The 13,880-nt window shown below is 38.6% G+C and overlaps 1 protein-coding gene across 2 annotated transcripts in view; it reads left to right on the forward strand.

Moving 5' to 3' along the window:
* usp31 (ubiquitin specific peptidase 31) overlaps positions 1–13,880 on the forward strand; it is a 54,404-nt gene that overhangs the window by 12,965 nt on the left and 27,559 nt on the right. For both annotated transcript variants that reach the window (XM_031573362.2, XM_012826444.3), the window contains exons 3-9: positions 3,363–3,457; positions 5,290–5,382; positions 9,273–9,408; positions 10,257–10,404; positions 11,427–11,601; positions 12,932–13,043; positions 13,139–13,233. In XM_031573362.2, the coding sequence (XP_031429222.1) occupies positions 3,363–3,457; positions 5,290–5,382; positions 9,273–9,408; positions 10,257–10,404; positions 11,427–11,601; positions 12,932–13,043; positions 13,139–13,233 (854 nt within the window). The remainder of the gene's footprint in view (positions 1–3,362; positions 3,458–5,289; positions 5,383–9,272; positions 9,409–10,256; positions 10,405–11,426; positions 11,602–12,931; positions 13,044–13,138; positions 13,234–13,880) is intronic.

Raw genomic sequence — 13,880 nt, forward strand, 5'->3', positions numbered from 1 at the left:
ACTTGCTTGATGTTTGGCTGTGTTAGGAAAGTTGTGTATCCAGTTGTGTATCCAATCCTTGTCTCGTATAGATTTGTAGTTCTTCCCGATGCCCAAAGTCATCGACCTCAGTCCCATCTCAGGCTAGCATCTGCCGCTGTCATGCGTCATACGCAGGTTCCATATCCTTCAGCTTGTTAACAAATAAATGTGTACCACTGTCCATTAGGGGGTCTCAAAGCACGATTTGTATTTACGACAGTGGTGTAAAAGTGAACTACACTCTACAACTTAGGGGGAGCTCAGTAGCAAAAAAAAAGAATGGGGCTTGAACAAGAACAGTAGTTGCGATTGCGTCATGCTGAGGCAATCACACTAATAACTAGAGATGCATTTTCGCAAAAAAATACGAGCACCGTGCACTTTTTATTTGCATAAACATTCAAATAATAACATGGCTAATAACTTATGTAAACTTAAAAACCATACCAAATGTGCATTAACATTAAAGGTGTCACCATGTGGCCATTAGCCTGATGATGTCATACTCATAATTCTAGTCAGAATATGAGTCTGATACTGCTCCACTGGGCTGTATTTATGGGGCGTGTTTCAACCGAACCGTTGGAAAAATGGCTCTTCGCTCAATTGGATAGAGCTACAACCAATCAAAGCAACGTAGTCATTTTTTCCGAATCCCGTAGGAAGGACGGCAAAAACATCTTTTCAATCTACAAATGCCTTGATCGCGTTTCTCTGTTCCTCTTTCAAAATGAATCCGCTGTCGATGTCTTCTAAAACAGACTAGATAGCAGAATTAAAACATCTCAAAAACGAATTCAAACCAAGCGCTCTTTTATGACGTGGTGGATAACGTTACTGTTGATCATCGGTCCATCATTGTATAAAACCCGCCTTGCCAATTTGATTGGTCGATCTATGTCCTCACAGATTTTTGTGAGGAGATAGTTTCTCCCCAACGGAGCAATGCCAGACCGAACTTCCTGACCTCAAATTTTGTGGCCGGGACTATGTTCGTCTGGCATCCAGGCTATGTGGCCATTATTATAATTGTATAATCCAGTTGCTTAAAAGAGCTTGTAAGGAAGACGCTAAGGATGTGTCATCACAAATCAAATGCAAAGTGAAGAGTTGAGTCTGCTTGTGCATGTTGTTTTCTAAAAGTCTTGGTATGTTACTGGTAATTTGTAGGTCATTTCAGAATATTATTATAATGGTGAAGAGGGCAAATTAAACAGCAGAGTTTTCCAATGTTCAGTTCCCCATGACAGCAAAGTAGATTGTTAGATTTAGGTGGATTTCATATATCAGACAATAACTCCACATACCAGACCACTTCTCAAATAGGCCCCCATTCTTGGTTTGAATAGCACCAGGCCAGAGCCATGAGGCTTGGCTCCTGGGCTTTTGTCTATGTTGAGAGCCATCAGACATGGTTCCTGGCTTTTGTGTGTCTTGAAGCTGGAACTATTAGACTCTAATTGTTGGCTTTTGTCTACAGCCACGACAAGATGGCTGAAGCCAAACATATTAGCATCTATATGGACATACCTGGCCATAGCCCTTGGTCAAGCACACCCCTTACTTTGACCCCATCCCCTGCATTTTATGCCATTGTCTTATATGTCTGATGAAAAAGACTTCCTCCTAAAAGAAGCTGAGCCTCGTGGCATGCAACCTACGGTGCCGAGGTTACTGTGACCTAGCGTCGGAATAAACTTATTCTTTCGCTACGCCGTCTTCCACAAGTCTCTAACTTTGAACAAGCAACTTGAACCAAGAAAAGGAGCTTGGAGTTTTCATCATGGAATTCGTCAAAGAACAGCATACTCTTTCAGTAGGCTAATTGACTCAAGACTTTGTAAGAGTTCAGCTACTTACTGAACTTCAGACAAATACCGATAATGCTGTCACATACTAGTTACACTGGAAAATCCATACATGAGAAGGAAGTAATCTGGTCTAAACAGTGTTCTGTTTCAAGAAATATACAAATACAAACATACACAGAATGTATTCTAGCTAGCTCTGAGATTGAGGCCAAAAATTACTGCAGCTCCACTACATTACTGACAACCTGTAGTGTAGAGTAGGCAACACTGAACGTTTCCGTTTACATCATTGACAAGCTATTAGCAAGTTTGGCAGACAAATCATGGCATCTTCCCCCATTCCAAAGTTCCCAAAGAATCTCCAAAGCCTGTCACTTCCTTCCGTAATGTTTTCACTGACACAAAACAAACCGGCGTTGCATGCCAGGCCTGGGAGACTGTGACTAGACAGTATTTAATTTGTATTTCAAAGCGTGGTTATCAACCATGTTTTTAATGACAATTCAAATTTGAAACAGTAATACCAACCATAAGGAATTTTACCATGGTTTACCTTGAAACCGGTAACCGTTTCATCCCTAATGGCAACTTTGTCTTTTTGTGGCGACTGCACATGATCAACAGCCTTATCTGGGCCCATAATAAAGGTAGAAATGCCTATTTAAAACATCCCATGAGATTGAAGAATTTAATATTTTCTGTTGTAGTGCAAATTACCTGATTGTTTAAATACATACTGTATATTATACAAATCTCACAAACCATTCAAAGTCTTTGTGCTGGGCACAAACAACTTGTGATCTTAATAACTGCATTACCTATGAACATTTCAAGGTGTACACACAATATTTCTGCTTCACACTAGCCTTTTACATCTGTAGTTAAAATTTCCTTTGGCATCAAGCTGATAAAGATACCTCGTACATATTTCCAAATAATTTCCCCTTTCAAAACAGTCAGTGGTCAGATGCATTGATTTTATGTATGCTCACTTCAAATCTGTGAAACAATTATGTGCGCTTCATGACAGTAGCTGTCCAGCACACACACCAATTCACTCAGGGCTGCATCAATTGACACAATGGTAAACTAAGACAAGACAAATGAATTGTAATTACAATACGTCCACATAACACACAGCCTATGATTTTGGAATGATCTGCCTCCACACTATTCTATTGCGTAATTCAACTATCAGACAGCTGTGGCCCATTGAACATTCAGCATGGGATGTTTTAACGGATACAGTTCAAGGAGATCCGACCTTTTGTACGAAAGAGTTTACATGGTAAATGCCACAAACTTCTTCATTTTCTTCATTTTTACATGTCATAAATTTTTTGGTTTAAAATGTTCAAATGCTCAAGTTTACATGAAAATATTAGTTTTGATGTGGTCTCAGATTTTTGGACCCCACTGTATTACATCAAGAACAGATCGCTCTCAATATTTCACCATGGACATGTGCCTCTTGTGTTATTGTGTTATTGTTTAATATACATGTGTGCTATATTTGTTCGTTTTTTATAGCCTCCTGTAGAAGAACATGATGACACTTTGGAAGGACCATCTCCATCTCTTTCAACTGGTTCTTTTGTACAGGAACTTTTTCAGGCCCAATATAGGTATGTGTAATCTCTGCTATTCGTTTTTGTGTTGTTTAGATGCTTGTTTTAATTAAAATGCATAATCCTTGTTTCAGGCTTAATCTGATTAATAGTGTTATCAGCTGACACTGCAATAATATATTTTTATGGCGTTGCAATTCACAACAACAACATAATACAAATAATAATAATAAATGTAGTCAAAAAGGTGATCATCGAGGTCCAAGCAGCTTGTGTGAAGGGGCCAAAATTTGAAACATTCCAATGTTGCTGGTTTTAGTGCCACTTTCTGGACAACTTGTTTCAAATTCAGTACATAGCTCTTATATGCCATTATGACTTAATGAAGATCCACCAACTACACTGGCAAATATTGACTGCTGCAGCTGCAATTTTAATCCTGAGTCTGCCAATTGGCACTTTAGAAAATGTGAACAAACGTGCCCAAGTAGGCCTTCCTGTGTGAGCCTTGTGCTTACAGCTGTGTAGCTTTTTTAGAGTATTAAACAGCCCTTACGTATGACACCCTAGGACAATAGACTTTACTCCTACCGTTACTGTTGCCTTTAAAATCAACTTCATGATATTTATTTGGCCTCTATTCAAATGGCAATGCAGTTTGCAATTGGCAATTTAATATGCAAGTTGGTCATGCAGTATGAAAATACATACATACATGTATACATAATAAGCACAACTATTCATTTTAAAAGCGCTCTTGGAAAACACTGTCCAGAACCTGCGCCGCTATTGCCATCTTCAAATATTGTAATCTCGTCAGAAGCTTTCAGTTCAAAGGGGGTTGCTCGACCAAACCTTCCACTAATTCACTTTGCCCAGGCTCTGCCCACTCAATGCCTTTACTGGATAAAGTCGTCTAATCTGCAGTCAGTCTATGCTCCGTATCTACCACATAAAACAGGTTGCCAATCTGATTCCCGCATGTCCATATACCGCTGTTCAAGCTCTGTTGCCACAGTGTGGAATGACTGACAGAAGGGGCTGCTCTTTCTCACTCATGACTGTAGTGGCAGTAGGGTGAAGAGCCTGAGATGAGTTTGTTTAATATAGATTTAAATACAGCTGCAAGCGGCATTGATGGGCCCTCTCCTTCCATCCGCACACAATGACATTCTGTCATCAAACAATGCACTCACATCTGATGTGTGTGTTACATTCAATAACATGCTTGGTGCATACTTGGGCTTTTGTTTAGGCAAACCAAAATAGCGTGACAAACGTTGTTGCTATGGAATAAGTACGTTTGGTGCAATTGTTCTGTCTTTCTTCTTTACTGATTGGGTGATAACAGTTCAAATTTAGTCGCTGTAAAAACCACAGGGCGGAGATCACTATAATTTAAGAAAACACTGCATTTTAGGTAGGTGTCACAAGGCAGTGTAAAATACGCCGATCCAAAGGCCTAGAGAGCGGTTTGTGTTTCGCTTGTATTTTACACTGGATTTTGTGCACTTTACGTGACATTTTGTTTTAATGTTATTGTCGTGTAAAAAGCAGCGTTGGGGTCATTTGTACAGAGCGTTGTTTTACGCGGCACATAATGGAGCTCATAACTGGGGACAGTACCCTGATTCTTTTGACTATGTTTCCTGTCTCTGCCTCAAGTGTTTTAGCACCACCATCAGGTCAAAATTGGATTATTTTTTATAAAACAAAATTTGTAGGCTCATTCACTTCAAGCAAAGACATTTTTTTCAGTCTAGAACTTTTTTTTGTCTTAGCACAATGTAGGTCAGGAGTTTTCAATGTTTTCATCTAAAGGTAAGGATGCTCTCTACATTTCATTCAGTTGGCCAATCCATTTGTAATGAACCTTTTCTCTCTTCTAGGTCCTCACTCACCTGCCCTCACTGTCAGAAGCAGAGTAATACCTTTGATCCTTTTTTGTGCATCTCATTGCCCATTCCTCTACCACACACAAGGTAGGTGTTCCCATAGTTCAGCAATGAGAGGCCTCTGGCTGTTTTTTTGCATCAATTGAATTTATCATGTAAATGCATAGAAATGTTTAATAGCTTGTCTCTTGAAGAAGGATAAACACAAGTTATTCATTAGAATGCAGGTAAAATGCAAAGAAAAAGTGGCCAACTATTGTGAAATTAGTATAATGCAATTCACTTTCATGGTGTATCTATACTGCTATATACTGTTTTATCAAAATTTGTATGCCCAACATCTTTGACCCATCTTTGACATGCATGAAAATAGACCCAAACTGTGTTACAAGCTTTGTTTTCATTTTCAAACCATGCAGAGATTTTGATGGCATCACTGGAAGGGTGTGATTGGAGATAACAGATATTTATGGTGATAATAGAAAATAGAATGTACAACTTGGCAGGATTTGAGCTGTTGAGACACTGCGCAAACATTTCAAACTTACTTGTGATGCTGCATGTACACTGCACTGCATGTGCAAAGGTATATTTAGTAGGTAACTCGTTTTTATTTTTTTTTACCCCTAATTGATTGTGATAGTATACTGTCATGTGAATGAGATAAACACATCTCTTGTTCCCACCCAGGCTATTCACTATATATCGTCTTACTCCATCTCAGAAACCCTCTTAAAATTAAAGAACATCTTTGACAGCACAGTATTGACAGTATATATATTGCTGAACACATCTTCTTTTTTCTTTTCTTATCTAACTTCTACCAGTGGTAACTGTTCAGTTGTTGTTGTTGTTTGCGAGCCTTGACTATTTCCTAGGTTTAAATAGGAAAACAATGCACAAATGTTAAGAAAAGTCAACACTAAATGTATCTTAAGTGCTTAGATTAATTGGTTCATCGGTTCATTTCAAATGTAAATTAATAAAGTTTTAATTTGTTAAATAGATTTTTCCCTTTTATGAAATAATGAGAATAAACTGCTAATATCTCTATCAGTACATTTTGTGAAGGATGGAGGAGGTAGCAGGAACCTGCACAGATCCACTTAGAGGCGCACTATGGAATGCTATTTGAATACATAATTAAAATAATTTATTTTTACATTATATTGTAATACACCATATATGCATTTGCCTATGTTCTAGTATTAATTCTTAATTGAATGAATACAACATAGTATTTGATGCTCAGACAGTACAAATTATGCCTGTTCTATGGTAAATGGACTGCATTTATATAGTGCTTTTCTACTCAAAGCGCTTTATCTGCCTCAGACATCTACCCATTCATACACCAAAGCAGAGGCTACTATCTAAGTTGCCAACCTGCGCATCGGGAGCGGTTGGGGGTTAAGTGTCTTGCTCAAGGACACTGTGACTCTTGGTGAGGAGGAGTCGGGACCGAACTAGCAACCTTCCGATTGCTCTCCTATATATCTGATATATTTTTATCATGTAAATGTTTTCATGCTAAATGTAGCCAGTAGCCTCCGCCATCCTGGCCAAATGTTTTGTTTACTTCTGCAAAAGGAGAGGATTAAAACACACAATACCTTGTAAATGTATTAAAGCCATCTGAAGGTCATTGCCATTTTCCCAATTATTTACTCATATTTTCCCCATCAGTGTTCATTGTAAATATTTATGTTCTAAATTTACCTTAAACGATCATAATGAGGTACTACATATGAGGCAAAGCGAGATGAGTTTATTTTTAGAGCACAATGTGTACACATTGGTAATTGAAAGTGCTTTACAAATGAGCAGGTAAAAAAGGTAAGGTAAAAAGGTAAAGTGCATTTAAACAGTTGAAGTTGAGAGAAAAAGAAAATATTAAAAAAGAAAAATACATTAGATCAGATGAAGGAACAGAAAAATAAACACTTTAAAAAGATGGAATGCTTTAAAATATAGTTAACCAACAAGCATCTCAGAACAGTTGAGTTTTAGGTCTATATTTGTTTACAGTTGGAGCACCCTTGATGCCATAAAGAAGTTGGTTCTATAACAAACGCTGCTTCACCATGTGTAGTTCTGATGGTAGGTATTACCAGCAGATTTCTCTCCAGTGACCTGAGTGGTCTAGAAGGTGTGTACTGCTGAACCATATCTGAGCAGTAGTTTGATCCTACTCCATTTAGGGATTTAGAAACAAGCAGCAGTGTGTAAGAAAAAAAGGAGTTTTCTTTTGGGTTTGATGCAGCAATCTGTCTTTATTCCAGTAAAGTGCCGTATCAAAGCACGTAGAACATACTCCGGATTCAGCTGTGTTGATCTGAACAACAAGCATCTCCAACTCTAGCCATATATACTGTTTAAGACACCTCCTAGGCTTTTAATGTAAATGAGCTAGGCTTCTTATGCAAACAGGTCTGGCAACCTTTTGCTGTTCTGTATGATAATCAGGTTTCTCTGACCTGCTGCCTGAGATGGTTCTCTAATGGCCTACTCCATTCCCATGATATGATTCATTGCAGTCACTGACACCTCAGTTTGCTTCCTGAACCCATGTGTCTGAGCAAATCCAGTGTGGGGAACTTTCCTTTGTTGCCATGATAATATTACCATTTTGGATAGCAGCTGCTTGATCATGAATCTCAAGTTCACTCACAGGATATACTGTAATTTCTTACAAATGCTTGGAAATCCAATTCTGTGACGTACTGGAAGCCAGTGTAAAGACTTAAATATTGGAGTAATGTGGTCAGTTCTTTTAGTTTTCATAGGTACTCTAGCCTCGACCCTGATGGAAATAAAAGCATGAATGAGTTTTTGTAAATCATGTTTTCACAGAAGGCCTCTAGGTTTGGCTATGTTTTTGACATGGCAAAAAATGTATTCATTATAGCTTATTTAGGGTCATTTTAAAGAACATCTACATTGGATGTATGAAGGTTGCTTAAAATAAGGTTTTTATGGTCAGATGAGACCAAAATAGAGCTTTTTCTCCAACTTCAAAGTGCAGGAGTTGCGGTGAAAACAAAAAAACAAGTCAGGAGTTTAATTTATAAACTGAGGGGGAGAAGGTAGGGGGCGCAAAAAGGTAACCCGAAAAACTTCACTGGATTGGTTGTTGGCGTCAGGAGCTCCGTCTGGCTCTTTCTGAGGCGGGAGAGAGAGAAATAAATTATTATTCCTCTGCGGAAAAAGAATAGGGTGGCCAAAGGCCTCTTACCCTGAGACTGGCTTAACAGGCGTCTGGTTCCCACTCCTAGGTAGCTCAAGCCAGTCTGGCTTCAGTTCCTTCTGGTTGAGGTTAAAAAGGCGCACATGACACCTCCCATCTCGTTCTTCCCCTGGTGGTTGGCTGACTGTTAGTTGAGGAACTCAACTGAAGCGCTTGATTTGATATGTAGGAGAGCACGCATTTTAGACGTCAATATCGCTGACGATCATGCCCATTTAATTGTGGCAGCCAAAATCGTGATCGCGATAAAAATTCGATTAATTGTGCAGCCTCAGTTATTACAACAGTACGATGCCAAAGCATACATTCTTTGTAGACAGTTTTGAAGTCTGCCTGAATTCGTAAACAATCCTATGAGAGTTGCAAAAACTGTTCCTCTTATTTCTGCAGTCTCATAAAATGTTCTTGGTAGGTCGTAACAATTCCTCGCAGTGCTGCTGTTTCAATGCTCATTGGGACAATGTCCCCCTGTTGCCCATAGAGATGTTGAGGACATTTTAAGTTTTGTCCTTGAGCTGTCTCGTAAGTCTCCTTCAGCTGGGAGGAAAGAACCTGTTTGGGAAGGCATCATTAAAGGTTCATCAAAGCTTTTCTCATGCTGTTGTCACCTACACTTAAGGTTAAAAGCAACACTGTAAAAGGACATAGATTTAACGTATAGATTGTTATTTGTGGATTACCTCTAAACACTAACTCATAGTTTTTTTTTCACTTTTGTTTTTCTGACTAGGCCCCTCTATGTGACCGTCGTGTACCAGGGAAAGTACTCTCACTGCATGAGGATTGGTGTTGCTGTCCCGCTCCACAGCACCGTCTCCAGACTGAGACAGGCAGTGTCACAGGAAACCAAGATTCCACCTGACCAGGTGTGTGTCAACAGCCACTAAGAAAAGAAAAGCTGAAAATAAACCTCAGCATAAACCTGACTGCACATGATAACATGAACCTGTCTGTCTGTAGCTTACAGTCCACTGCTTAATTCAATTTTTTAACAGAAATCGTTCAATTTACAATACTACTACTACCGGTATGTCTACAAACTGAATAGCCTATTGGCAGATTTTTTTGTCTGTGTCCTATCTACATAGCAGAGTGTAGTCAGAGATATTCCAGATTTGTTTCATCTCTTGTAATTGTACTTAAAGGTGCATTAAGTGTGTCTTGGTGTAAAACAAGTGTAACACAAGTGTGTGTGGGGAGTACAGTGAGATGGACTGTAAAATATCATGCCTTATGAGTTATATCATTATTGTATGTCCTGAAGAAGGTTCTATATTTTTGTAGTGCACTTCTAAACTGTTTAATAGTAGTGGTACTACAACACAGTGGGCACTCTTACATAATCAGACTTCAGACAGTATGAACTTCAGACTTTTGTATTTCAAATCAAATCGAACTTTATTTATATGGCGCATTTCATACCAAGAGGTAACACAATGTGAAGGAAATGGGGGGGGGGGGGTCCAGAGGGATACAAAAGCCATAAACTATAAGTGCAAACATATTATAAAGCATGCACATATACACATGTACGGCAGACCCAGTGCCAGATCCAATCCAGGTTTAGTTGCTGTGATCACAACATCTTTGTGGGTGTCATTATTGTTCAGCACTGTTTTCTCATTGAAGCCGCATAATATTATGTAACATGGATTTACCAATAACAAAAAATGTGAAAAAAATTGACTGTGTTGTTTTTCTTGTCTTTGTGCAGTTTGTTTTGACTGAAATGTATTACGACGGTTTCCACCGCTCCTTTTGTGATGATGAAGATGATCTTGACATCATTCAAGAAAGTGACTCAGTCTTTGCTTTTGAGACCCCTGAGGCATTTCGATTAGAAAACATTCGCTCTAAAAGAGGTAAACTAACCTTTTGTTAATACACTTTTCATTTGAAAATATAAATGAATTTAATGTATCTGAGAATCAACAAAAATGGTATACGGATATACTCTGTCTACTTTTACCTAGCTACCAACCATCCCTCCATTTTGTCCTACAAAATTGGGATTATGTCACATAGCAATACATTTATATTTGTGTGATACATATGACCATATTTGAGAGGCTAAGAATGTCAAAAACTTGAAAATATCCTTAACTATTACTGTGTAGAACTAATACTAAAAATAACTTGCACAAGTGTGTGTGTTCGCAGATGGAATTTAGGGTGTTTACACACCTGAGCTTTTTAGTTTGGTTAAATCGGACTCTGGTTCGTTTTCCCCCTTGGTGTGATTCGATTGGGCTTTCGTCGGAGGGCAATACGCAATTCCGTATTGCCCGCTGAAGCCCCTGAGCAGGCGATACGCGGGAGGCATGACTACGCATTAGTTATGACTACGCATTAGCCATGACTACGCATTAGCCAATCAGAACGCTCGTACTATCGTTGCCATATAATAATTATTATTATAATAAAACCTAAGAACGAGAATCACACCAACAAGCAGAGTGTTCCACAACAATTAATCAAAACTTGGAGATACAGATGTAATCAACAAATTCATGAAAAGAAGAATTATGGGTGACTTCTATAAATTGCTTTGCAATCACTGTAATTAAGATTTTCAGACTGCATGATAACAGTTTGCCATTTTTCTTATTAACAACTATTATTCAGGAAGTAATGGTCATCGCAAAAACCAGAAATAAAGCATGTTTTTGAATACAATTTCATGTTGTAACAGTTTGTCAATTTCATACAATGACTTTAAGGGACTTAAAACACACAGGGCTCCTACTATTACCATATGTTACCAGTTTGCAGAATGGCCCAGCTTATTCTCTTGACACATTTTGTACACTTTTGATTTAGTAATGAGTATTTTGTCAGTATTATGTTTTCATTAAGTTTCATGTCACCCTGCGTCATTCTTTAGGTAGTCTTTTGGCAAATTTGAATCAGAACAATCTGAAGAATGGCCCAGAGAACGTCAGGAGTCCATCCTTTATGCAAGGAGTGGCGAATCCAGCCTCGCCGAACAAGAACGCAGCTACTGACAAGATGATCCTGCTCATCTGCAATAGAGCCTGCACAGGCCACCAAGGAAGACGGTACAGTGGTTACTGTCCATTTATAAATCCAGATTTTAGTAGTCCTCACACTGCTCAATGTCCATGTTGTTGTTCTTGTTGTCTGTCTTCTCCTAAAAAGCATTGGAAGACATTTTGACAAGTGTGTTTCTTCCTGGGCTAAAATTCCTTTTATTAATAATAATAATTGTATATATCTCTCTGACTGAGTCCAAGGTACTACATGATATGTACAGGAATTACCAATAAATACAACAAAAGAAAACAAATTAGGGATATATCATAGGAGAAGCCCAGAACAATTTAACCTCAACCAAATTACTTGATTGATGATCTTCAAGTTGAAATCACATATGCAACATTGCTATTGTTGACGGGTGAATATGTGCAGATCAAATTATGAAAATAGTCTAATGATCAGGCTTTCGAAAATGTACTCACTTAATGTTATAAACCTTTTTTCAGTATTAGAATTTGTGTCCATAAAAACATCAAGTTTTTATTTGTGTAGAGCCTGTGGTTTGCACTGAAATATGTTTTGAAAAACAAAAGTTGTTGGTTAAAAATAGGGGGAATGCCTCAGACGTCATGTTTTCCCATCTATGGGTAAATACATTTTTCTATCTCTGGGGCTTGGCCAGGGCCATGGATCAGACAGCCTCAGTTTCCCTCCAGGTATGGTCACCTAGCAACAGAAATAAAGCATCAGGGATACTGCCCAATTATGTTTAATCTATCTGGCAAACAAATACAATGTTGCCTTTATTGGAAGAGTGACGGATAAATACAGTGGGAAAACTGGGCTCCGTACTGTATATACCTTGAAGTCAACCGGGTGATCCCTTCCCATACAATTGGCACGGTAACTATGCTGACAGTTTTATGGTAGTAATAGGCATACACCGTTAGCAATACATGCGCAAGAATCCTTGACTGTTTAGCCAACTTACACCACCGTGAGTTCCTCTTGGTGTTGCCAATTTTCAATTTGCAAATATTATGTGTATGCCACCACGAGACCATGAGGTATGTAAACATTTTTAGAAAGGGTGCTGAGCTCTATTATAGTGCGTAATGAGAATGTGAGAATCTACTTTTTATCTATATTGCTAGGAAAGTGTTGAAATCTATTTTGATATTAATTGACAGTGCCTTGGTTCAGATTGACTATGAGACAACATCATTGCAAAATGTGAAGCCATCATGGAAGTACAGATTTGAATCCTGGAAATTAAATATGCGTCACGGTTTGGCTGATTAGACTTTCATAAATAAGTGTTCATCTAAGTAGATGTGGGCTTTAGGGTGGTGGTGTATTTCTTCTTTTTAAAACTTTTTTTTTTTTTTACAGGTTTGGTCTTCCTTTTGTGTTATACATGGAACGCAATGTGACCTGGGATGTCTTACAGAGGGAAATCTTGGAGAAGATGCGGCACCTCCTCAGGCCAGGAGTATACATCCAGGTACCATAGATATCATATCACCCCAGATAATAGTGACAGCTTTTTTTTTGTGTGTTCTTTGAGGTAAGGAGTAACAATCTTTTTGTGTTCTTCAGGTTGGACCCTTCAGCTTGCGAGTTGTAGGTGTGGTTGGCATCACCTATTTGTTACCACAAGAGGAGCAGCCTCTGTGCCACCCTACTGTAGAGAGGTCTGTTGAGCATTATTAATAGTTTTACGTTATTGTTATTTTCATAATACATCCATTATTATTATTATTAGTAGTAGTAGTAGTAGTAGTAGTAGTAGTAGTAGTAATAATAATACAAAATGGTGAGGCAGCTTTCAGTGTGTCAAACTGTACAGCTCTGTGTCACACCTGCTCAGGGGAAACTTAGCCAACTCGGCATTCGTCTTACTTATTTCTATATCATACTTCTGGGCTGTGTCCATCTTTCAGATGCATCTCCAAAATGTACCCGCATTTTACTACGTCTCTGGACATGTAGCTTTTTAGAAGGTTGGGTAGAATCAAACATTTTCTTTATTTCTGTTGGTCCATATGGTTTGCTTACTTCAAAGGTGGCCGCACACTGTGTTTGCGTTATTATCTGGCAGCCCAGGGTGTCAAATAGCTAGTTATCGATAGCTAGTATAACTTAGCTATGCTTACCTTGGCATAAATGGCAGGGTTGTCTTGTGCGCTTTCAGGTGCCTCTTGTTGTGTTCTTCCCACCTATTTTGAAGCCACAAGGTTTCTCTCCGGTTATTGCGGTGCATTGTGCTTTCTTTTCTGTCAAGTTATAATTAAAGACTGTCCAGATATCTATTCTTATTTGTCTTCCAGTACCGAGTGCT

The sequence above is a fragment of the Clupea harengus genome, chromosome 1 (genome assembly GCF_900700415.2).
Source record: "Clupea harengus chromosome 1, Ch_v2.0.2, whole genome shotgun sequence".
Classification (NCBI taxonomy): Eukaryota; Metazoa; Chordata; class Actinopteri; order Clupeiformes; family Clupeidae; genus Clupea; species Clupea harengus.